The sequence below is a fragment of the Bombyx mandarina genome, chromosome 03, assembly GCF_030267445.1.
Source record: "Bombyx mandarina strain Sakado chromosome 03, ASM3026744v2".
Taxonomy (NCBI): Eukaryota; Metazoa; Arthropoda; class Insecta; order Lepidoptera; family Bombycidae; genus Bombyx; species Bombyx mandarina.
In genome coordinates this window covers 5,917,594-5,943,218 of record NC_143210.1, presented here as the reverse complement: position 1 = coordinate 5,943,218, position 25,625 = coordinate 5,917,594, and the positions used below count along the sequence as shown (strand labels likewise).

At 35.9% G+C, this 25,625-nt stretch overlaps 1 protein-coding gene and 1 long non-coding RNA gene across 5 annotated transcripts in view; one reads left to right on the top strand and one right to left on the bottom strand.

Annotated features, from left to right (window-relative positions):
* Pde11 (Phosphodiesterase 11) overlaps positions 1-25,625 on the bottom strand; it is a 287,160-nt gene that overhangs the window by 216,569 nt on the left and 44,966 nt on the right. For all 4 annotated transcript variants that reach the window (XM_089739681.1, XM_089739689.1, XM_028184225.2 and 1 more), the window contains exon 2: positions 12,450-12,530. Coding sequence is in view for 2 of the 4 variants with exons in the window: in XM_028184225.2 (XP_028040026.1) it covers positions 12,450-12,465 (16 nt within the window). In the remaining 2 variants the exon portion in view is untranslated. The remainder of the gene's footprint in view (positions 1-12,449; positions 12,531-25,625) is intronic.
* Positions 1-25,625, top strand: part of LOC149503272 (uncharacterized) — a 394,089-nt gene that overhangs the window by 351,881 nt on the left and 16,583 nt on the right. The window lies entirely within an intron of this gene.

Sequence of the window (25,625 nt, the reverse complement as noted above, 5' to 3'; positions counted from 1 at the left end):
TACCACCACCCTGTCTGTTTCTGCCGTGAAACAGTAATGCGTTTCGGTTTGAAGGGCGGGGCAGCAGTTGTACTGTTACAAGTGAAACCTTAGAACTCATGTCTCAAGGTGGGTGGCGGCATTTACATTCTAGATGTTTATGGACTCCGATAACCAGTCAACACAAGGTGAGCCGTGAGATCGTATACACATCCAAACAAAAAAAAATGTGTGTTCACCAATTACTGATTTTACGTAACAAAACTGTTGCAAATCGATTGGTATTGAATGGACCAGAGTGACATATCTTGACGTTATTTTATCATCGACTCGTTATCCCGGGAAAACCCAATGTGTTTTATTTCTTCTGAATTACAAAATTAACGCGCGTAGCGGTAGGCACGAAACAAGTCTTGTTGTAGATAAAATTGCGATTCACTTATTATCCCACTCTATAAAATCCAAGGATCTATTAAACTGCTGTTTAATTATAAATTTGCATGTAAATGAACGTAAAATTGAATTTAATTTTCAATCGGTCCGTAATGTAGACAAGAACAGACTAATTCGATAAAATAAACATGATATAAACGATATAACTTGTTGTACACTACGAGTATAATCGAATGAACTCTAATTACTTTTGTTGATTTTAAAACTAGGAATATATACATATGTATGTATGTATTCATTTTGTTCACTTCGACTGCATAGTGTACAAAACTTTAATAAAAATCCTAATTGGAGAAAGAAAACAATAAAATCGTAATTTTCCGATTGTTAAATTTACCACTTTTTGTTTTTATTAATAATAATCTGGGATACAACGTGGCAGTAAATGAAACAACGTCATAAAAATAAATATTTATTGACGTTTAAGTTTCTGTGTATACACAACAAGAGCTAACAGTATTTTGAGGTTTGTTAGTTGTAGCTTAATTTTCACAATAACAGCCATGCACATGCACGACAACTATTTTTCCTGTCTAACTTTTTGTATTTTTAATACTATAATTCGCATACTATAAGTTCGTAATTTCATACTATCTAGATCGAATATAGTATTACGAATCCAGACTAGAACTTTCCAGAGGAGGCGCCGGGCCATAAATGTAATAAATCTATAAAATATACTATGTTGGGATAGTTATCATTGACAGGAAAAATAGAAACAGTTACTTCATAGTTGAAATGTGTATATTCGTAAAAAGCAAGATAAACAAAATGAAATAATAAATACCAACTTTGAACATCTCAAGAATTCTCATCGCAAATCGCCAATCAGTTTAGTAAAGACACATTCATAACGCAAGCATTCAGTAGGAACTTCCTGTTCTCAAATAATTATAGTCGAACACTGAAATCGGAATTCGCAGTAATCACATATTATTAATACGAAAAGCATGAATGGAAGCGAGGGCCGTGTGGAACTAACGATCCAAAGCGTCTAAATATGAATGCGTCGAAAATCTTGTGTTTGGGTTGGACTCGTCGCCGACCCACGCTACGTCATCTGGAATAAACCGTAACAAACAAACGTGTTACGGCCATGCCGTCCGAGCACATGCTCACCGCGTGCTCGATGAAACCTGTCCGAAGCTTTTTAATGTAATACCTCCGAGATTTTGATAACTGTTCTCAATTTGTATGGACAAATACGAAAAAATCTATATATTAATACGTGAAGCAAAAACTTTGTATCCCTTTTTACGAAAATTGCTCGGACGGAGGAGTATGAAATTTTCCACACTTATAGAGAATATAGAGAAGAAGTGCACAATGCTAATATTTTTTTTAAATAATGCATAAAAGATACATTAAATCAATAAAGAAAACATTACACACACTACATACCATGTATTTGACGCACGCACGCATGCATACTATTTATTGTCAAACTTTTGTTCTTGGCGTCTGTTGTCAAATTGAGAATAGATTAAACATTGTTTGTCTTTGTTAATATTTTTTATAGTGTAGCCTTGGCGAAATTTGTGATTATAGAAGTATAAAATACAATCATAATAGTGTACAAACTTACAATTCCAATTAATTATAGTCGAATTTCGACTACTGCGGGACCTCTAGTAATAATAAATATTACACAACGAACTTAAGTGTGCCTACAAAAAACATTGTAATTAGGATAAATTAAATTCGATTTGAAAAATATTTCGATAATGAAAAGAAAAAATGAGCATCATTGTTATATTGAAGGATTGTACTTTGCCTAAAAAAAGGGGAAATAAATTCGAAATTCGTCTAATTGATCTACAGGTATTTCGAATGTAGAGCAAAACGATGCGCATGTGTAGTAAGTATTTCAAAATCTTCTTATCTACACGATAAGATCTTTACTAGCTTACTTTCTAGTCAGATTACTTTCTATGATCTATTAAAAAAAACGTTTAATTCAGCTTTAATTTCTAATTTACATACCGATTCAATGTCGAGATAATCTCTACCAACGGTTGCAAAGAGAGTCTTGAGAAAAACTGGTGCAAAGAACTCGGCGTGCTTGCATTTTTATATTCAAAATTTTTTTTTTTTTTTATTAAACAATTAACTAGCCGTATCGGCATTTACGAGAAAAATAAAAAATAAAATGAATACTTTACTTTTATTACTTTAATCCTTCAAGAATGAATTTAAATCTGCTAATGACCTTGATAGAATACAAACATTTTTAAGAAAAAAATCTCTTTTAAAAAACACTGTGGTTTAAGGAAAAACATTTAAATTTTATGAATATTTAAACCGGTCGTGTGTGGTTGCCAGATTCAAAGGATTTCAATCATGAATAGTCTTTTAGGGAACAGAAATTAGTTAAAATATCCACATTTAAATCGTCCAAGTGAGGTGAGCCCGTTTCACCAGTTAAATCAATTAAATAAACCAAGTCCTAAAATAGCGTAACTTAATTAAAAGCTGTACATTCTGAATTCGGTTCAGTCTCTGTAGTTTTCTAGTGTTCCATTCTGTGACGTATTCTGTGGTTCTCCAAGGATCTAATATGACAATTACATTTCATAGGCAAATTTTTTTTTTAATCTTCATTTTACGCACCACTCATCGCCTGAGTGTGGTCGACCAGTTTAATACAGAACTATTCAATTTTGAAACAGTGGTAGTGGTAATTTTCTTCAAAAGATGGCGCGCGTGCATCTTGGCCCACGTGAAAGAAGTGAAACTTCTTTTGCGGCGTGCAGTATTGTGGTTTTCTTTATTTTTCATCTTTAAATCAAAATCCTCTTGTAATAGGGAATGCTGTGTGTAAGAGAAACGACCTAGCTTGCTTTGTCCTTTTCCTTTCGCCAAGGTCGAGTGGTTCGCGAGACGCTGTCTATTTTCTCACTCTCGCTCTTCCTGAATTGTATCTTTTCTCTCTAGCCATAACGAATCTGTCGCGAGTTAAATTATACTTTCAACGCACCTAAAGAAGTTTCACTTCAACAAATGACAGAGCTCTGAAATTCGTTGTCTTAATTATTATTTATTGTTGAGATGGTTGGATTAGCTCACGGTCCACCTGGTGACCGAAGTCCATAGATATCAACAACGTAAAAGCCGCCACCTCGAGACATGAATTCTAAGGTCTCAGTTTATATTTATTCCGAATATCCGAACGCTACGTATGTGGTTTTTTAAGCGAGGTTTATGAACATTTCATCAGCGAGTGACAGCAGTGATAATCTTGTATTAGACCGGATGAAAAAAAAAAGATTTACGATAAAAAGAAAAAGAACAAAGAAATACAGTACTTCTTCGAACCGAACAAAATATCGTCGACAACAATTTAATTAATATCCACAGCCTATTATTTCGCCGTTACGATTTGTCATCGTCTCACGAGTGACGCCGCAATAAATCACAGGATTTTTTTCTCTATCAAAACGACTTCTTTTCTTTTCTTGGGCTTTAGAAAAAAATACCAATTTGATAACGATCATACTTACTGGTTAATTTTTTCATGTATCTGTTTAAGTCTCGATCTTTGTTTTTTTTATTGATGAGCGGACGAATTTACGTCTGATCAGGTGTCTTCCGGGTCCATAGACACGAAATCGAAATACCCTACGAACCGAAACATATGATTAATCCGAAGAAAAATGACTTGTATATTGATGCCAAATATTGTCAAGGTTCACTTACACTACGTACATTTTTTATTTATTCATTTATTGCTTAGATGGGTGGATGAGCTCACGGCCCACCTGTTGTAAAGCCCATAGACATCTACAACGTAAATGCCGCCACCCACCATGAGTTATGAGTTAGGCAGGGTGGTGGTACCTACCCGTGCGAACACAGTGGCTCCAGGTAGTATGGATGAACTCTACTAAGGTGGCGGGCGGTGCGATGGTAAAAACGAGATGCTGGTATCATCTCGAACAATTCCTCAGAGCACTCCCCATGGAACATACGGTATAAAATACAGAGGGAACTGAAGTCCCTCCGCAAACCCAGAGGCTCTTTTTCTTCACAATTTCTTCACAATTCTTCACAATGTTTAAGATATGGTAATAACAACAAAGCCGTACAAATTTTATGGTGTTGTCCACCGGCTAGACAAGTAAAAGATAGCTTCAAAACTGAGATCGTAGAAAATGCGAGGGGCTAACCGTAGAATAAATACTAAAATCTAGTTGTTGATCCTAGCAATGGCCCTAAAATGACCACAAAATAAGTATTTTTTTTTTTTTTTTTTATTGCTTAGATGAGTGGACGAGCTCACAGCCCACCTGGTGTTAAGTGGTTACTGGAGCCCATAGAAATCTACAACGTAAATGCGCCACCCACCTTGAGATATAAGTTCTAAGGTCTCAATTATAGTTACAACGGCTGCCCCACCCTTCAAACCGAAACGCATTACTGCTTCACGGCAGAAATAGGCAGGGTGGTGGTACCTACCCGTGCGGACTCACAAGAGGTCCTACCACCAGTAATTACGCAAATTATAATTTTGCGGGTTTCATTTTTATTACACGATGTTATTCCTTCACCGTGGAAATCAATCGTGAACATTTGTTGAGTACGTATTTCATTAGAAAAATTGGTACCCACCTGCGGGATTCGAACACCGGTGCATCGCTCAACACGAATGCACCGGACGTCTTATCTGTTAGGCCACGATGACTTCAAAATTTTCCATTTACAACTATTAAGATTATCACAAGTCGCAAACAACATTAGTATAAAGACTTACGTACTGGTAATTCCAAATATGTATTTAAGAGATAAAACGTACTTTTGACCCGTAAATATCTTTTTTGATCGGAAAACATTTATTTTTCTTAGTGGCAACATTATAACGAGTTTTGTGTTACGAAACGAATGTTTTGAAAATTGTCTGAGCTGATGACAGTCAAAGTAAGTATACAAAGAAAGATTAGTGAAATAAATTTAATTCATGTGTAGAAACGACTCAAGATTTTCAAGAAAAAGGTTTTTATTTATTTATTTTTTGCACAGATGTAGGAATTAGCTCACGGCGCATACCTATGGCTTTAATTGGTTGTCGGGGCTCACAGAGATCACAAGGTGAATGCCGCCACCCACGTTATACCATGGTACCGAATACCGAAGTCTCAATTGTATTGTTCGAGGTTTGTCTTCTTATAAGATTTTTTTATTACCCTTGTAGGCATACGAGAATACGACCCACCTGATGATGAGTGGTTACCGTCGCCCATGGACATCAGCAACGCCAGGGACAGAGCCAAGCAACTGCCTACCGTTACTCGAACGCATTACTGTTTCGCTTCAAAAATAGGCAAGATGTGTGTAACCTACCCGTGCGTGCTTACAATACGCCTTGTCACTACCACCGCCTACCGCCCGATTAGCCTCCTTATGGCTCTAGGCAAACTGTATGAGCGCCTGCTCTACAAACGCCTCAGACTTCATTTCATCCAAGGGCATTGTTTTCGATGAACAATGCGGATTCCGCGCAAATCACTCATGCGTACAACAGGTGCACCCTCTCACGGAGGACATTCTCGTAAGACTTAACCGACCAAAGCCAATCTACACATGAACTCTCTTCTTCGACGTCGCAAAAGCATTCGACAAAGTCTGACAACGCTTTGATTTTCAAACTATTCAACATGGGCGTGCCGGACATTCTCGTGTTCATAGTACGGGACTTCTTGTCGAACCGCTCTTTTCGATATCGGGTCGAGGGATCCCGCTCCTACTCGCGAACTCTCACGCCCGGAGTCCCGCAAGGGTCCGTCCGCTCTCCGGTCCTCTTTGATTTGTTTACTAACGACATTCTCCGGTCGCCGCCGCGCCGACCCATTTGGCCTTATTCGCCGACGACACGACCGTTTACTACTCGAGTAGAAAAAATTCCCTAATTGCGAGGAAACTCCAGAGCGAAGCCGTAACGTAAGGATAGTGGTTCCGAAAATGGCGCATAGACATTAACCTAACTTAAACAAGAATCAATCAATCTAATGAAAGTTTAGGAAACTGTAAATTGGTTCGAACTGGGATGTACATTGTTTGGCACTTTAATGTAATTTCTACATTTTTACAAGGAAATACCACAATTGTCTGCGTGGTGCCTAGGATAGTAGTACAACACGATCTCTTCTAGATGGTGTTGTACGTATATACATTTTTTTTGCTTATATGGATGGACGAGCTCACAGCCCACCTGGTGTTAAGCGGTTACCGGAGCCCATAGATATCTACAACATAAATGCCGTCACTCACCTTGAGATATGAGTTCTATGGTCTCAGTGTAGTTAGTTATAACAGCTGCCCCACTCTTCAAATCGAAACGCATTACTGCTTCACGGCAGAAACAGGTGGGGTGGTGGTACCTCCTTGTGCGGACTCACAACAGGTCCCATTTGTCAAGAGTTATTATAAAACAAAATTCACACTTCAGGACTCAGGATAAATTACTATGTTGTGATTCTGAGGTATTTTATCTCCAATTACCATTTAATACTAGGTAGAGCGAGATCATTTTCACCAGTGTACTCAAATATAAAAAAGGTATGGTGTCGTGGGACACCGGATAGGAACGAAGTTCCTTATTATAAAAATATTTATTTTTTTAAGTTCTAATCGAGGTATAAAGAAAATAATTATTCGGGTATACAATTTTTATTATGATTTTTTATTGCAAAAAAAAACTACTTTACAAAGGTATCAACTTTATTTTATTCACAATGATTTATAAAAAATATATAATAATAATGTAAAAAGAAACAGCTATTTATATGAATAATAATAACCGTCATCACGTAGACTATACATTAGACATTGTATAGCCATCATACTAAGACTATAACATAAATAATAAAAATCTTACGTTACGGACGTTTTTTGCCGGTTAGGGTATTCCTCCGCATCGTCCCATAAGGAACTTCGTTCCAATATAAAAATGAAACTCCAAAACATCAACAGAAGTCGAAAAAAACTTATTACGAAAATTTGTGAATATTTACACCGCTCCCACTGATACTGTTCCACAAATAATTCATCATTTGCGGTCGCTGGAGACGTTCCCGCCGAAGTCTGCATTAAGGTGCTAACATCAATCATAACAGATCCAATTAATTACAATCAAGTGGTGGTGTGAAACGGGCGCGAATTGCTCACAAATAGTTCATTAAATAATTTCAGGGTATTATTATACTTATACCGGGAAAAGTTCACGGAGTTTACAAATCTCAGTTGTCTTTAGTAAGCATGTACATGAATTTCATTGAGAATTTAAATACAAATTGCCGACGAAAAGAAAATTGTAGACATATATATATCCTTAGTTAAGAATTTTTTTGTTTTAATCATAATGTATGATTGTACTTTTTGGAGTTTACTCCTTTAGAATCGATTTACATATATAGGCCTGGGGTATGAAAATTATGGGGACCAAAATCGTACTAGCATGTCACACGAAATGCGTTATGCGCATTTCGTGTGACATGCTAGTACATGCGCCGGCAGTCCGCCACAAAGCCTCGTACTGATCGCGCGTTTCTCTCATTATTGTATTTTCATATATTTGTTAGTCGTTTGTTTTGTGTCTCGTTAATTTGTTAATAATCTGTAGTGTATCGTGTTGTCGTAATATAGAACTATTTCTCGTATTGTTTCGTTTAATTTTTTATATCCAGTAAACTCCAGTCGTGCGTCGGAGCGGACACACACACTTTTTTGGAGTTTACTCCTTTAGAATCGATTTACATATATAGGCCTGGGGTATGAAAATTATGGGGACCAAAATCGTACTAGCATGTCACACGAAATGCGTTATGCGCATTTCGTGTGACATGCTAGTACATGCGCCGGCAGTCCGCCACAAAGCCTCGTACTGATCGCGCGTTTCTCTCATTATTGTATTTTCATATATTTGTTAGTCGTTTGTTTTGTGTCTCGTTAATTTGTTAATAATCTGTAGTGTATCGTGTTGTCGTAATATAGAACTATTTCTCGTATTGTTTCGTTTAATTTTTTATATCCAGTAAACTCCAGTCGTGCGTCGGAGCGGACACACACACTTTTTTTTCTATTTTATGTCATTAAGAACAAATTTACGGTTTAATGTAGCGTGTATTCTATCAATGTAACACTTCTTCTTTGCATTTGACCAAAACTAGAGGTCCCGCAGTAGTCGAAATTCGACTTTAATTAATTGGAATTGTAAGTTTGTACACTATTATGATTGTATTTTATACTTCTATAAACACAAATTTCGCCAAGACTACACTATAAAAAATATTAATAAAGACAAACAATATTTCATCTATTCTCAATTTGACAACAGACGTCAAGAACAAAAGTTTGACAATAAATAGTATGCATGCGTGTGTGCGTCAAATACATGGTATGTAGTGTGTGTAATGTTTTCTTTATTGATTTAATGTATCTTTTATGCATTATTTTAAAAAAATATTAGCATTGTGCACTGCTTCTCTATATTCTCTATAAGTGTGGAAAATTTCATACTCCTCCGTCCGCGCAATTTTCGTAAAAAGGGATACAAAGTTTTTGCTTCACGTATTAATATATAGATATACAGTTTCGTTGTTACGAACCCAATACTGAAGTACGAAGAAAAAACCAATGAAGAATTCAAGTCTCATTACCATAGATTATACACAGCAAATAAATAGTCTTCGTCTGATTTCAAAATGAGCATTTAGTATGTGTATATTTGTTTGCTTTTACATTTCGATTACTTATGGAAATTATTTTGGAGAGCTTTGTGGAAAAATTACAAAATTTTGGAACCTAGCATAAATTTAAATTATAAATAGGCGTACATAAATTTTATATTTGTGACATCTGACAATCAATGGCAAGCGTAGGTACTTCTAGCTGCAATCATTGTACAATTGCGTTACTGCACGTCTAAATGTTTTACGGAATTATTCTAATTACTTTTAAATTTCACAAATACTTTAAAGTCTCAATTTTACGATCGCTCATAATTTAAAGATTCTGCAAGATTACGTCTCACAACTTACGTTTTTCAGTTTGCCGTTGAATTGTTCCAACTATCGTGTCATTTCCTAATTCAAGAGAATCGTACCTATATATAGCAAATATAATTCTTTTACACCCTCATTCGTGTCGTACACAAGGCAATAAGGAGATCCAAAACGACGAAAATGTTACCGTTAATAATATACCCAAGGGAATGGCTACAAGTTTACTCAAATGTAATTACAAGACGTTATGTTGATTGTGCTATTTGCAAAATCCAGTTGATTCGCCTTTATTACTTAGCTTACTTGGATTGTGGTTATTTTCACGAAATCGCTTATCTATGTACCTATATTAATAGTATATAATATATTAATAGTATATAATGTACTCGATATTGTACTATTCAAAACTACATACAATTCGAATCTTCTAAGACATTGGTTGAAAATATTTAACACTTTCCATTTTAAAGTTTTTTATTTTTATTGCATAGATGGGTGGACGAGCTCACAGCCCACCTGGTGTTAAGTGGTTACTGGAGCCCATAGACATCTGCAACGTAAATGCGCCACCCACCTTGAGATATAAGTTCTAAGATCTCAGTATAGTTACAACGGCTGCCCTACCCTTCAAACCGAAACGCATTACTGCTTAATTACTGATTACTATTTAATAGTACTTGTAAGTTTATAAAGTTTCAAATACATGTGGGCGGGTAAGCAGGAGTCACGCGCTCCAGTCGGGGGTACAGGATACCATAATGTAAACAAGTCATCATCTTATAGATTCTGCAGTGGTGATGACCACAGATCCGGCAACTTCAAGTGGACCAAGATGTAGTCTGATCGTCTGAGTAAGAAAATAAGATAAATCACTTTAGTTCCTCTTGTAATACGTATTTAAGATGATAGACATCGACGTAGGTACGTGACTATAGCCTGACAAGGGCCAGCAAATGAACTTCATTCTCACGAGCGACCACATGTATCTTAACGTATAGAGGCTGATCAGCGTCAAACTCCCACGAAAAATGACCTAACTACGCCAATGGTGTTAAGATCAAAGATTGTCCAAAACTGGTTCCATGAACGCCAAATTGAATTGAAAACACTGTTATAGTAAGCGCTTTCTTGAAAAGAATCAAAAATATATATATGAAAATTATAGCACAGAACTAAAAGTTATACCTCTAAAACTGTAGTATGCATTGAGCAGTAAAATATTAATTAATATCATTTGCAGTTTCTTATTCTTCGTCTTAATCGTCATCATTGTTTGCAAGAAACATCCTCAGCGCATCATTGTCTCATTGTACACATCAGTGTCAACTTGATGGAGAGCACTTATTCACTGCATCAATGATAACAAGTACTTCAGTAGAGGATATAGTATATCATTGAATAAACTGATTCACAAATAGTCTCACAACAACGATCTGAGCACAGTATTAATTTACACCTCAATTCCAGGTATGAAATGAACCGAAAATACAAATGTGCCTAAAGGCTGTTTCGAATTAAATCGAATATCGAACAGTTGCATTAATGAGAATCAATTTTATTTACTACTTAATGTTCTTAGCTTTTATAAAAACACAGTTCTTTGGGGTTTCTTGTATTCTAACGATATTTAGGATCCAGTGATAAGGATTAACACAAACATATTGTTTCGCAGTCTATTCAACAATATTCTTGCGACAAACAGTTTTCTCTGAACGAATGCGGGCACCGAAAGCATTGTGGCGAGCCTTGGAGTGGATTTGCCTAGCAATGGACGTCTATAGTCTAATGATGATATTCATGATGCTGACGGTGCCGATTAGAACTTGGTCAAACGAGATCTAAACACGGCTAATTATAAAAAGAATCAAACTAATATAAATAACCAGGTTTCCAAATATTCCATAATATCTCAAAGTACGTTCCAACAACAAAGAACAACAACGGCATCATCATCATCATCATTATCTATACTAATATATAAATCTACAGTAGTTTTTACGGATGTTCCGTTGTAACTACTGAACCGTGCATCCGATTGACTTGAAACTTGGTATCCATTTAGAAAATACATGTACTTAATGGATAGGCTAATATTTATATGAGTGTTGGACTCCCTACGCCAGTTGCGGTGGCGTTAATGATGAGAATCTTTATGGGGTGAGAAATAATAATGTTAATTTTAAATGCCCAGCGAAGCGGACAGGTAAAGCTAGTTAGACTATAAAAACGTCCGCTGGTAGACAGGTCCCTTCCAAGGTTCGCCACAATGCTTTCGCTGCCCGCACTCTTTCAGAAAATTGATTATAAACAGTTCTCTTTAGTTTTCGAAAAGTAGCTTAACGGCATTGAATAATATAATACAAGTTGTTAATATAAATCAATAACGCAAAATATAGGTATTATAATTTAACATTAATCCAGACTTTGAAACCTATAACATAATATTGAATTGAAACAGTATTCTCGTCATCAATCTCGTACCAAAATGCATGATATCAGCATATAAATAGAATATTTATGGTTCATGAAAAGTTTCTAGAGAATATCATTCGTCAATCGATCCTATAGGTATATGTATGTATTATACTCTTCGATCCATAATAGATTATACACTGCAGGTCAAAAGTTTAAGACCACATATTTATCAAGAATGTAATTTCTAAACGATCATAAAATTTAAATATAATTAAGGATACATTTAAAATTGTTAGTCACTGGTTAACAGAGCTTTCTTCGTGGCTTTTAATGTATTATATAGCGTAATTTTTATCAAAACTGTAGATTCTTAGTAGTCGAATTATAATAAATCGCGATCCATGTAATGTCTTCGTTGATACCACCATCGCCTATATAAATCACAGCTGGAGAATCACTACCCACATTGGGTCACAAGATTCGAGACTCAAATGAATTATAATTGATTTTTAACAGAGGCATTATCATATGCCATCCTTGGGCGGTACGAGTCCGTAGATGATCAATAATATATTGGTATCTTATCATACATAACTGGGTACGTACCTGGCTTCCTGCGCATTCGCCACTGCACCGGCAGCGGCGCCGGGCTGCCGGAGCCCGACAACGCCAGCTTGAAGCCGTCACCTAAAAATAAAGACCCACAATGAAACTTGTATCAAACCATACCAAACATAAATAACATACAATCCCATAAGAAAAAACTTTCATTACACGTTTTCATACAGAATAATATAAAAAAAATAAAGATTAAAAAACTAACAAGATACGCTTTTATAGAAAATTTATAGGGGTGCTTTTCAGGATATTATCAAAATGACCCTTCTACTCATATCTGTTCATAAAATATTTATAACTACTGATACCATGCACCCCACGCTTTTTTACAATAAAATCATTTTTTCTTACACTAATTTTAATTCAAATTTATTAAAATTTACTGTCTATTTTTTAGTTGGATTTTTTATAAAAGCGTATTTTGTTCGTTTTTTTTAAACTATTATTTATTTTTCGTTTTTTAGTTGAATCTGAATATTTCAATATTTTTTTAATTTTGAATTGTCATCGGTCCTTAATAAGTATACCAAATTTCGAGTTAATCCGAAGTTTTGAAGGGGGTCAAAATCATGTTCAAAGATTCCGTTACATACTAACATAATACATACATACGTCTGAAGCTAATAAAAGCGTATTAACAAAATCATCTAAGCTTAACGAAATGATTACAATCATTTTCAAGAGCGCGACATCTATTGATCATATTATAAACTAAGAATACTCGTGTTGTAATATTGTAAGCGCATCCATTCGAAGAAAATCAATCCTTGGCTTATTCGAGCTCAGGTTTAACGGCGCGTTGTAATAGTAAGACTATTTGTCGGCAGATGGCGTGCATATTCAAAGATGAACTAAATTAGAAACTAGATTGTGTTTGGGCATATCATTGTTTACGCGATGATTGAATTATTTCTTATAAGAAACAAAATAAATGTCAATTTGTAATTTGTAATTGTCAAATTGTAAGGATTTTTTTTAAATCCAAATGTACCATCTTATACTAATCTACTATTAGTTCCCGATATATCGACTATCACGGTACTCATTAAGGAACTTATTAAATGAAATGAAAATCCTGTTAAGAACGAAATAAATAATAATATCTAAAAAGAAGATGGCGTCGCAATTTTAAAACAATTCGTATCCAAAATCGTTTGCCGAAATCTTACTTTGAGCACAGAAAGATCACTATTTGTTCTCCAGGGTTAATCGCAAAGCGAGTCAATTCCAGAGAAAACAGAATGTATGAGAACAAGATGGGCAAATCAGAGTTAGAAGAATTATATATAATACTAGCTGACCCGGCAAACATTGTTTTACCTTAAATAAGATTTCTAGGGAATTTCTAGTGTAGAAAAAAAAACTAACTTATTGTAAGTGTGTAAGGATGTGGTAAATGAGTGAAAGAGGTATGTAGTGCTGTGAACGATGAGGGAATATATAATAAAAATAACAAAACCTCATTCAACCACATAATACCTCATAATAACAAAAAAAAAAGTCCAAATAAAAAAAAATATGTTAGGGGTGGACAACCCTAATCACTTAGGGGTATGAAAAATAGATAGTAGCCGATTCTCAGGCTTACTGAATATGCATAAAAAATTTCATGAGAATCGGTCAAGCGGTTTCTGAGGAGTATGGGAACGAACATTGTGACACGAGAATTTTATATATTAGATATATTAATACTAAATTTTTAAGGGATTATAAAATTGTTTGTCTTCTGGAGTTACGGTATTATAAGCAGGGAGTTTGATAAAAAGAAGGAATAGGGAATATGCGGCTAGAGTGAAGTATTATAAGAATACATTTATGTATATTACAACACCCAAAACTAATTTATTTTGAGCCAATTGCGAAAGGAAGAAATTGATAGTTCAAAATAAACGAAAAGTAGTTACTGAGAAGGCGTTCAAGTTTCTAAAGATCTACAATCCAATCTGAATAATACACATCGCTGTAAGTCAATACCGAAAACGGCCTCTACAAGTATTTTAGTCTCACGAAAATTTTAATTAAAATTGAAATCAAATTTATGAAGTCAGCACAATTAAGTTACATCACTGAAAATGAATTTTATATTTTCATGAAAGGATTAATATCTTAAAGTCCTTCGTAATTAATAGCCCAAGTTTTGTGATTTCAGCCAAAGGCGTTGAACTTTCTGAAACAATGTTTCTGTCCTTAGGGTGAAAGTATTTAGTCTTGTCCTTATTTATTTCTATCAAACTCCTTTCAAAAGACCATTTTGAACCCTTTTCGTTCGGCAAATCGATTTCTAAGTTATTAATTTGCCGATATGAAATAAGGTTTGTATTTAACCACGTAAGTAAACTATGAAGTTCTTCACATCATATTTTACTTCATACTTGATAGTTTTATGTTTGATGTAGTATATTTTTTGCTACACTGTAGATATGTAACGAGCGGGTATGTGCCACTGTTCTGCTTATTTCTGCCGAACTGTCCCAAGTTCCCGTTTGAAGGTTTGGACAGCCGTTACTTACACAAAACTAATTGTTGCGACCTCGTGTCTTAAAATGGACTTGTGACGTCTATTTGCTATATGTATAAAATACATCACAATATAAATTCGCTTACGTTTATTAATTAAGTTTTTTATTTTAATTTAATTTTTATTTATTAATGAAGTTAAATAAATTTTTAATATTTTTTAATTAAATTTAATTAATTTAATTCATTAAGCTTTTATTTATTAGATATATCTATACTAATATATAAATCTACAGTGATTTTTAAGGATGTTCTGTTATAACTACTGAACCATGCATCCGATTGACTTGAAACTTGGTATCCATGTAGAAAATACATGTACTTAATGGATAGGCTAATATTTATATGAGTGTTGGACTCCCTAATAATAATTACAAAAATAATAATGTTAATTTTAAATGCCGAGTGAAGCGGGCGAGTACGGCTAGTACATGCATAATAATATACATCATAAAACTATACAAATATATTTATATGCGAAATAAAATTAAAATCTACACAAAATACCGTTTTGTATAACATAGAATTTTAATAGAAAATAAATTTATTTTAATATAATTTTAACATAAATGAACAAATTGAATCAAGTTATTTATAATTTGTAAATCTTCTAATCGAAATTAAAGATTAACAAAATGAAAATAGTTGCGTGAATTACTGAGAATCGATCACTAAGCAAATTCATTGAAATTCGACAGGTAATATGTCGGCCTAACCAGTAGGTACATTTAAAATCGTAAATAGATTCTTGTTTTGGTCTATGTGTTTTACAGATTCACCCAATGACTGACTAACCATGCCGTTGTACTTTATAATCGAGACTTATAACTCACATCTCAGGATTGCCAGCGGCATACTAGGCTGCACTAAAAATATCGGGAATGGAATATTTCCACTGTTCCTGTCATATTAAAATATTTTTAATTGAAAACTCCTTGGTTTTAAAAATCGAATACCATTTATTTATTTAAAAAAAGATTCTCGGTCTTGTCACGAGGTTTTGTCAAACTTTTTTAGTCGTTGAGAAAATGGAATTGACTCGAGAAAATTCAAGAGCGATGATTTATTATGACTTTCGAAGTGGTTTAACACAAAAACAGTGTGTTGACCGGATGATTTCTGCATTTGGTGATGAAGCCCCATCCAAAACCACAATTTATCGCTGGTTTGCTGAGTTTCAACGTGGACGTGTCAAGCTCAGTGATGATCCCCGTCAAGGTCGTCCAAAAATTGCAGTCACCCAAGAAAACGTTGATGCTGTGCGAAAGCTTATTGAGGAAGATCGACATGTGACATACCACGAAATTCAGGCAACTTTAGACATTGGCATGAGTCAAATACAAATAATCTTGCATGAACAATTAGGTGTAAAAAAGTTGTTTTCCCGATGGATACCGCATTCTCTCTGTGAAGAGCAAAAAACGGCTCGCGTTACTTGGCGCGTCAGAACTCTCGAAAGATTCCACTCAGTACCTCAAATGCTGTATACAACATTGTATCAGGTGACGAATCCTGGATATACGCGTACGAACCCGAAACAAAAAACCAGTCACGAGTTTGGGTGTTCGAAAATGAGTTAAAGCCAACAAAAATTGTTCGTTCACGGAGTGTTGCAAAAAAAATGGTGGCCACGTTTGTCTCCAAAACCGGCCATGTTACGACTATTCCTCTTGAGGGACAAAGAACGGTTAATGCAGAATGGTATGCTAGCATTTGTTTGCCACAGGTCGTTTCTGAACTCCGTAAAGAGAACTGCAACCGCCGCATCATCCTCCATCACGACAATGCGAGTTCTCACACCGCGCACAGAACAAAAGAGTTTTTGGAGCAAGAAAACATAGAATTATTAGACCATCCGCCGTACAGCCCCGACCTAAGCCCTAATGATTTCTATACTTTCCCTAAAATAAAGAATAAATTGCGTGGACAAAGATTTTCATCACCTGAAGAAGCTGTGGATGCCTACAAAACGGCCATTTTGGAGACCCCAACTTCCGAATGGAATGGTTGCTTCAATGATTGGTTCCATCGTATGGAAAAATGTGTCAAATTTCGCGGAGAATACTTCGATGCTTTTCGAATACATTTTTAAATAGTAATGTTGTGTCACTTCGTTAATTCCCGAAATTTTCAGTGCCGCCCTCGTATAGTTACAACGGCTGCCCCGCCCTTCGAACCGAAACGCATTACTGTTTTACGGCAGAAATTGGCGAGGTGGTGGTACCTACCCTCGCGGACTCACAGAGAGGTCCTACCATCATTAATTACGCAAATTATAATTTTGCGGGTTTGAGTTTTATTACCCGATGTTACAGTTCAGACAGTTCTGGGGCAATTGCGAAGAAAAAGTGCGTAAAATGACAGAAATAATCAATCAAACGGTCCCGTATGCCTTTCCTTTATTTCGAAATTTTCAGTGCCGCCTATGTATACGAGTACATCGTAATTTCTACGGAGTCCGGTAACCATTTAACACTGCAATAAAAACATGTGGCAGTAGTTTTTCACTGGTGGTAGGACCTCTTGTGAGTCCGCACGGGTAGGTACCACCACCCTGCCTATTTCTGCCGTGAAACAGTAATGCGTGTCGGTTTGAAGGGCGCGGCAGCCGTTATAACTATACTTGAGACCTTCGAACTTATATCTCAAGGTGGATGGCGCATTTACGTTGTAGATGTCTATGGGCTCCAGTAACCACTTAACACCATGTGGGCGGGCTGTGAGCTCGTCCATCTATCTAAGCAAAGTCATCACAGAACACAAGATATTTGACAGATGCCTGAATCCCGCTTACGACATATTCAAGATAAGTTTTCATATATACAAGTTCCGAACAACAACATTCGGTTACCGGTTACAACACCCGCTCGGTGGAAGATCTTCCGTTTATCGTAAATCTCCCATAAACATTTAAGCCCCGGAGTTTACACATGTATATTGAGAAGTGAGATATACTAGGGCGATTTTTTAATTAATCAAAATCTGTTAACGAATTAAAACTATATCTATTTTTAATTATTAAGATAAATGTTTGCTCGTATAAAAACATGACCACATCAGTAAAACCCAACGATTAGAGTTACATGATGCTATGATACCCTGACATCTGGTAGTACAGTTGCGTAGTACCTACGAGTACGTACGACGCCTTTTTTTATGTTGCCCGTGCAGGCAGACGAGCATACGGCCTATCTGATGGTAAGTGGTTACCTTCGCTCATGGACGTCAGCAATGCCAGGGACAGAGCCAAGCCGCTGCCTACCGCTTACCAAACCGCTGCCTACCGCTATGTGACTTTTAAATTCAAAATTCATGTACGACATCTCAGCCTTACCTAGCTACATTCCCTTCATGCCTTCAGAGTAACAGTGGTATCTCATAAATAGAAGACTCCGTCCCAATTATTTCAGATGCGCGGGACCTATATCCCTCGAAGTTTACTGACCTCCTTATTTCTGCCGCCGAGAAAGCGCACGTAAATTCCGATTTGAGACGGCGGTATTCAATTTCTGATACACGAATTTAGGTAGGTAACTTAACTCCATACGTAGGATCAACTGATATGTTCAACTAGTGCAAAAAAATGGTTGTAGCTTCTATAAACAACACAACGTGAGTCATAACTTGATTTTCCCGTTGTTATCTTTGTGACATAAATGACTTTGGTACGAAAGGGACTATCATCAATTTAGAGAAAATTTTAGAAATCAAAACTTAAATTGCGATTCTTATGGCATCCACTAACCGATTCAACATCAGAAGAGTATGAGCCAGAATATGTCTCATAATTATCCTGCCCTTCTCCCAGTCACCTGGGGTCGGCGCAACATGTTTTCTCCTTCCATACTCTTCTATCATATACCATTTCTTCGCCCACTCCCCTCTTACCCATATTCTTCACTCTTTCACGCAATCCATCCATTTCTTCTTAGGTCTACCTCTTCCTCTATATCCCTCCACATTCATAGTTAACATTCTCTTACCAACCTCATTTTCATTTCGTCTCATCACATGTCCATACCATCCCAAACGCGCACTTCTCAGCTTCTCTGTCACAGGTGCCACTGTCAGACTTCCTCTAACATATTCATTCCGTATTCTATCCATTCTCGTTACATTACACATCCATCGCAACATTCGCATCTCTGCTGCATGCAATCGCCTTTCAGAATATGTCTATGCTTAATTAAAAACAAGTATTAGCAAATCCCAGAAAAGCTCTACTAATTTTAATGTGACAGCATATATTTCAAAGAAAAAACAAGAATTTTATTTTCAAAATGCCTCAACTCAAAAGAGCTATGAACTGTTTATTTAATAACTGCGTGAAGTTAATTCAGTGAAACTTATTGTTGAATCCAGTGTAATTTCCAATTTAATTAAACATCGGATGAGGAGAACACAAGCGCACGCGTAACTAGCGTAAGATGTAGGGTTGGCAGACAAAAATAGCAATAAATATTATTCCTAATGAATACTTCTTAACAACAATCGTTTACTTGATGTAGGGCACGGGAAAATGTAACTGGAACCTACAGGCCATTCATTTCAGCCCTCATTCAATTCAGAACGACTGAATGCTCCATGGTAGAAGTACGTACGTTTTTATTTGTAGATTTTGATTACAGTAAGTAACACACTGTGGAAGTTGTTCCTTAACAAAATATACTATTAGCCATACCACGTCGATATTTACTAAATAATTGGTAGCTGGACTCAGGATTAGCATTACGCACAGTCGCGTACACATTTCGCTACAAGAATACCTATTAGATCACGAACGACCAATTTACACAGTGAGGGGTTTTTGAATATCAACGTCGAAATTGTGCAATTGCGTCATGCGATCGTTTTAAACGGAAAAATTGTATTGGATCTAGAAATGTTTTACTGGTGGTAGGACCTCTTGTGAGTCCGCACGGGTAGGTACCACCACTCTGCCTATTTCTGCCGTGAAGCAGTAATGCGTTTCGGTTTAAAGGGTGGGGCAGCCGTTGTAACTATACTGAGACCTTAGAACTTATCTCAAGGTGGGTGGCGCATTTACGTTGTAGATGTCTATGGACTCCAGTAACCACTTAGCACCAGGTAGGCTGTGAGCTCGTCCATCCAACTAAGCAATAAATAAATAAAAAATAAAAAAATTAAGAAATAAACGATTCAATTCTTGTTATCGAAATCTGACAACCCTATATGCAAGCAAATGCAACGTAGCGATGGTTACGGGAGCTATATTGAAATAGTTTCTGTAATATCGGTTTTAATGCGGTACGTAAGTGCAATTCGTTTGCTTTTGTTTTCTCATATTGCGCATTTGTGTGATGGATATGAAAAGCAAGCCTTCATAGTCGTTTCGGTATAAATAGAAGCCACTGAAATAGAATGATCGTTTACAGTGATTTAACTTATAAATGCCGAAATAGCTGACGCTAATTGGTTTATGTTTGGAAACGCATTTTATGTGTCTAACGAAACGCACCAAGTACGAATTGAAAACCAGAATAACAGTTATCTGATTTTACGATTGAGGCACGGTATCAGTTTCGATCTCCTAGAACAATGTAAGTGGCACGGAACTTATTATTGCCTTACTAGTAGAATATTACTCACTGAGTTTACTTCGCTAGATACACCGAAGAACTCTTATTTCTAGGGCAGATGCTAGCAAGCTCTTTCAGAATGAGCCCATTGAGCTCGTTCACCAGAATAACCCCCAGAAAGTACTGTGGCAGTGTGCGATTAAGCAACGTAAATCTAACGCGTCACTAAAATAACTTTAATATAAACCGCTGCACGAATGTCACGTGACTTGGCAAACGAAACGTGACTGTGACGTCAAAAGTCAACAATACGGTTTTTTTTACGTAGCCAGCTTGTGTGTGGTTACCACACCTGTAGCGGGGACCACAAAATTTGTGTAGGCAACGTGGATTAGAACGTTACGCTAATATTGTGTTCGAACGCGTATTATATTATACATATAAATAAAAACGCATAAGTTACACATTATCTATTTAATGATTCAAAAGTCATAAAAAAATTACCATAAATAGATGAAAATACAGTTATTATACGTTTAGTTTCCTTTACAAAAATAAAAAAACAAAATGTTAACATCTAGAAGTTAATTTACAGCTAATAAGAAACCATACTTAATTCAACAGGTTAGCATCATGTCTTGAGCTAAGTCTAAAGCTAACGAGATGGACAGAGAGAACAGATTCGAAAAATGTTAATTTAGTGTTTTTAAAATTTCCTATTACTCTTCTTGTACGCCTAGAATTGACAAGGGCCGTGGGCGGCAGAACACTGACGTGAATGGTGTGCACTTGACATCACTGATAATTAGTGAAACAAGGCACTTTCTGGTTCAAAATTGTTTAAGTTTTCAGTAAAGTCCCGTAATTTTAATTCTCTAAGGTTTATAATAGTTTAAATAACTATTTTTAGGAAACAAATGTGAAACATTGTAAAAAAATAACAATAATCCTAAAGGGATCTTAAGTAAGCAATCTTTAACAATGAGATTTATTTACACACGGATCCTATGCTAATAAGTACATTTTTATGACAATTAAAGTTAAGCTCAAGGATCCAATCAAATAGTAAAATAGAACGGACTCACAAATCACACCTAGTCAAACAGACAGAGCTTCCGTACGCGAACGCGTACATTTTCTGGTAATATAAGAGCGCCATGAACCTTTTCCGTACTGCTTTTTATAGACAGCGGGACAACCTACCCGCACTTAAAAAAAAAAAAACCAACACTATGCAAAAACCACATAGACTGTTCTCTAAAGAGCATTATAATGTCAGATTCTTTGTCTAATTCGTTTGATATTTTTGTTTTCAAAATTCGATACCGGAAAAAACTCGCACACACATCATGACGTCAAAACACGCATATATGTTCATAGAATCCTCATTGTGTACCCGGCAAACAAAGGGAATCCATAAAGCGGAACTGATGATCTCGAATGGGTTTCAGTCCGCGTTCCTCGACGCGTGAGGGTTTTGTTTATACGTTTTCCAATACAAAACATTTATGGATCGCGACTTGCCCTGAATATTCAGAACGTGTCCATAGCGATACGCCGGTGGCACATGACAAAAGATTTTTGTCATACTTAAACGTAATCCTCATGTTCTGATATTATGTGGACTGTGTGACAAGAATGTTTGTTATGACGTTTGTCAAGTATGAATTTGGCCTAAAACTACTACTATGTACTAAGCTAGCTAGCTTAAGAATAATTTTCTATTCCTTATCTTCTAATTTGAAAGCCCGCATAAGTGCTAAAATAGCATTTGAAGATCAAAGACTTGGGTCTTGGTCAGGGAAACCATGTTCAAAGATGTTTATTCGTTTCCATTAAGAATCGGCAAGTTGATTAGCCAGTAATATTCCGATAGGCAGCGACTGGCTGTGCCTTTAGAATTGATGACATGACAATGACAACAAAACAAAGTGTTGAATAGTGTCGGAATGGTGTGTAAGGGCCCGAGACACGACGTTAGCTGACTTTTACCACGTGGCTTTCTCTGTATTAGTTTCCCTCAGAAACTCTTTAATATATTGTAAGCCATTGGTAAGTCTTCAGTTTTTAAAGGAATCATATGCACTCTAGCGACAACTCGGAGTGTATTTAATAGGCCACCAGTGTCTTAAGGGCCATGAGATCACTGAGAATGTCAATTGTTTTATTATTAAATATATTACCCTACAATTTCAGCCACACAAGCTTTCATAGCGTATTCATTGCATTTGCAAATTGTCTAAGACTATATATTATACCAGCACCCGCTTCTGAACCGGTTTTAGGATCATCGATGTACCAGATTTTCAACAATAATTTTCCTCGGGTAGAGAAATCTCTTCTGCCATTTCATCTTAGTGTAGATGTACATTCAGAAAACTGTAATGATATGTGTATGAATTAATAGGCTGAATTTTATCACAGACTATATGCAATGTTCTTTGTCAAAATCTTTGGTTATTTCCGCGTATATGCCTAGTTTCAAACACAGCCTATGTGCTACCTATGCTGTATGTTCCTAGCTTCTTACTACATTTAGCGGTTTAAGGGCCATTAGGCGCACGATTGCAATAGTTGGAGCTATCCTAAAGCCGTCGATTACAGTGATGCAAACCCAGTCTTCGTAATTTCCTTAAAACCGCTTTGCATGTCGCCGAGCACTGAGCTTGGTAAGCATCATCGTGTTGTAAATCCAGTACAGAACTTTAAGTTTAGTACCCATGTCGTCTCATAAGTACTTACACCGACATTCAGGTTTATGAGCTCGAGTAATAATTTAGCGTTAAGTGATTCGAAAACTCTTTCCGTGAACTCGGTCGGTAAATGGCAGAATTAGACTGAATGGTGATATATCTACTCATTCGAGTCTGTAACGAGTTCTATCGTCAGTAAATACGTCCTACCGTAACTATTCGGAAAAATAACCAAGGACAACTGTAAAAAAATGTCCCAGCTCAACTACTTATCAGTCTTATTATCCAGAAAGATAGGTATTGACATTTTTGCAAAGCTACTTACGGAACAATGGAGTCGTTATCTTTGTGAAAACCTACAACGTTCGAACAAAGTATCAGCAAATAACGTTCTCAATATGAGAAGCATCAGGCTGGATGTAGGTACCGTTTGCGAACTCTGTTTATTATGCATTAGTGTTTTTTTTCGAACACAAAAAAATATATTTATTATAGTTTATAACCTAAATAGCTAGTTTTACCGAGTTATTGTATGAAATAATTTAATAAAATTATGTATCATCATCGGTCCCTGTGTGAAGTATTTTATGTTGATCGAACATTGGTGAAAATTACGTTCCAAGATTCCGATCCAAAAGCGTGATAAGGCTTGAGTTCCAAATTTTCATTTAAGTGAAAAAAATGAGGTTGTATTTCTTGTGGTATTTTGAAAACAATAAGAGTGTTATTCACAATTGAAAAAATACATAATATAAGTAAATATACTACGTAAAAATAATTGGCACAATCAGACGTAACTAATAAAAGTAATCAAGCGATTATCAAACATTTATTAAGGTATTACTATTGAATGATATTTTTTTTTCGTACTCAATACATTATATTATTTCTGGAAAACACTTCCGAATAGATAAATTTTACAGATGTATATTATTACAGATGCAAGTGGAGAAAGAATTTGATTCGAGCCTTGCAACCCAGCAGAGGGTAATAGGTAAGACAGAAGAGGAAGAAGACATTATTACAAATAACTTAACTTACTTTCAAATTAACAGGTATTTAATCATCAATTGAAATCTATATATATAAAAATGAAACCCGTTTTCCGTTGTCACGACATAACATGAAAACGGCTTGACCGATTTGGCTTATTTTTTTTTTTAGTTTTCTAATACTCTGTACAAGGTTCTTACGGAAACAAATATTAAGAAAATCTCTCACAAATATTGAAAAATATACATTTAATTTTGCATATTTATTTGTGAACTATTCCACGCGGACGAAGTCGTGGGCAAAAGCTAGTTAAATATAAAAATGTGAGGGACTGTCTCTTCGCAACCAATCTAAACGACTAAAAATAAATTTCCCCGGAAAATAATTTTCTAATATCTTTGATCACGCCCTTCCTTCATCGTTATGAGTTTATGTCGTAGAAAAAAGTCCTTTGATTGTTATACGTACATAAAAACAATACTGCTTCATAGAATATTTCTCATGAATGGCCGATTATATCAGATGACGACGGCTGCGGGAAAAACACATTTTACGTAATCAGTAATTGTTTTTTACTGTGCTGCGTAGAATTTATGTTTTGTTATGCATTTACGTTTTAATCGTCATGCGTTAATAATTAACGTACATTGATAAAACTGTGTTATGATCATTATATTAATGATTATTATAATTACGATAATTATATTGCAAATTAGACGGTGTAACATACGGACGGATGTAAATAGCGTAGGACTTTATAAAATTATCGATATTATGTGTTCCCTTTTTTATTTGGATATGTACCCTAACCACACACCGAACTCACATAATTATAGGTACATATTTCACTTAATCGGTAAATTGTCTCATAGCATTTCATGTCAATTTTAAAAGATTTGCAATATATCTTGGATATAGTTTTATCTTAAATTGAGTAGTTATTTTTAAAAGATTTTCAATATATCTTGGATAAATTTTTATCTTAAATTGATCCCCGAATCCTGATCATGCAGGAGCCAGTCACCGTCGACGCCCTAGACACATCCTTACGGATCCATCAGATCCAATAACCTTTGCATTAGACGCCTTCAGCTCTAACACTAGGAGCAGGCTTAGGGACCCCGGTAACCGTACTCGTCGAACTCGACAAAGAGTTCGCCGTGCAACCTAACCCATGAATCAGCTCGCTGAGTTTCTCGCCGGATCTTTTCAGCGGGTCGCGATTCCGATCCGGTAGTAGATTCATTCGCGAAGCAGCTGCTCTTGAGCTGTTAGGTCTCCTTCGGAGGCGCTCGGGTAGCTGCTAGCAAATCCCACCCCTCCTGGCTGAGCCTTTGCTCGCCCACCTGTCCTGGTGAAACTGGAAAGGCCTCCGGGCCACCAGTAATCCTTCAATCATAAAAAAAAAAAAAATCTTAAAT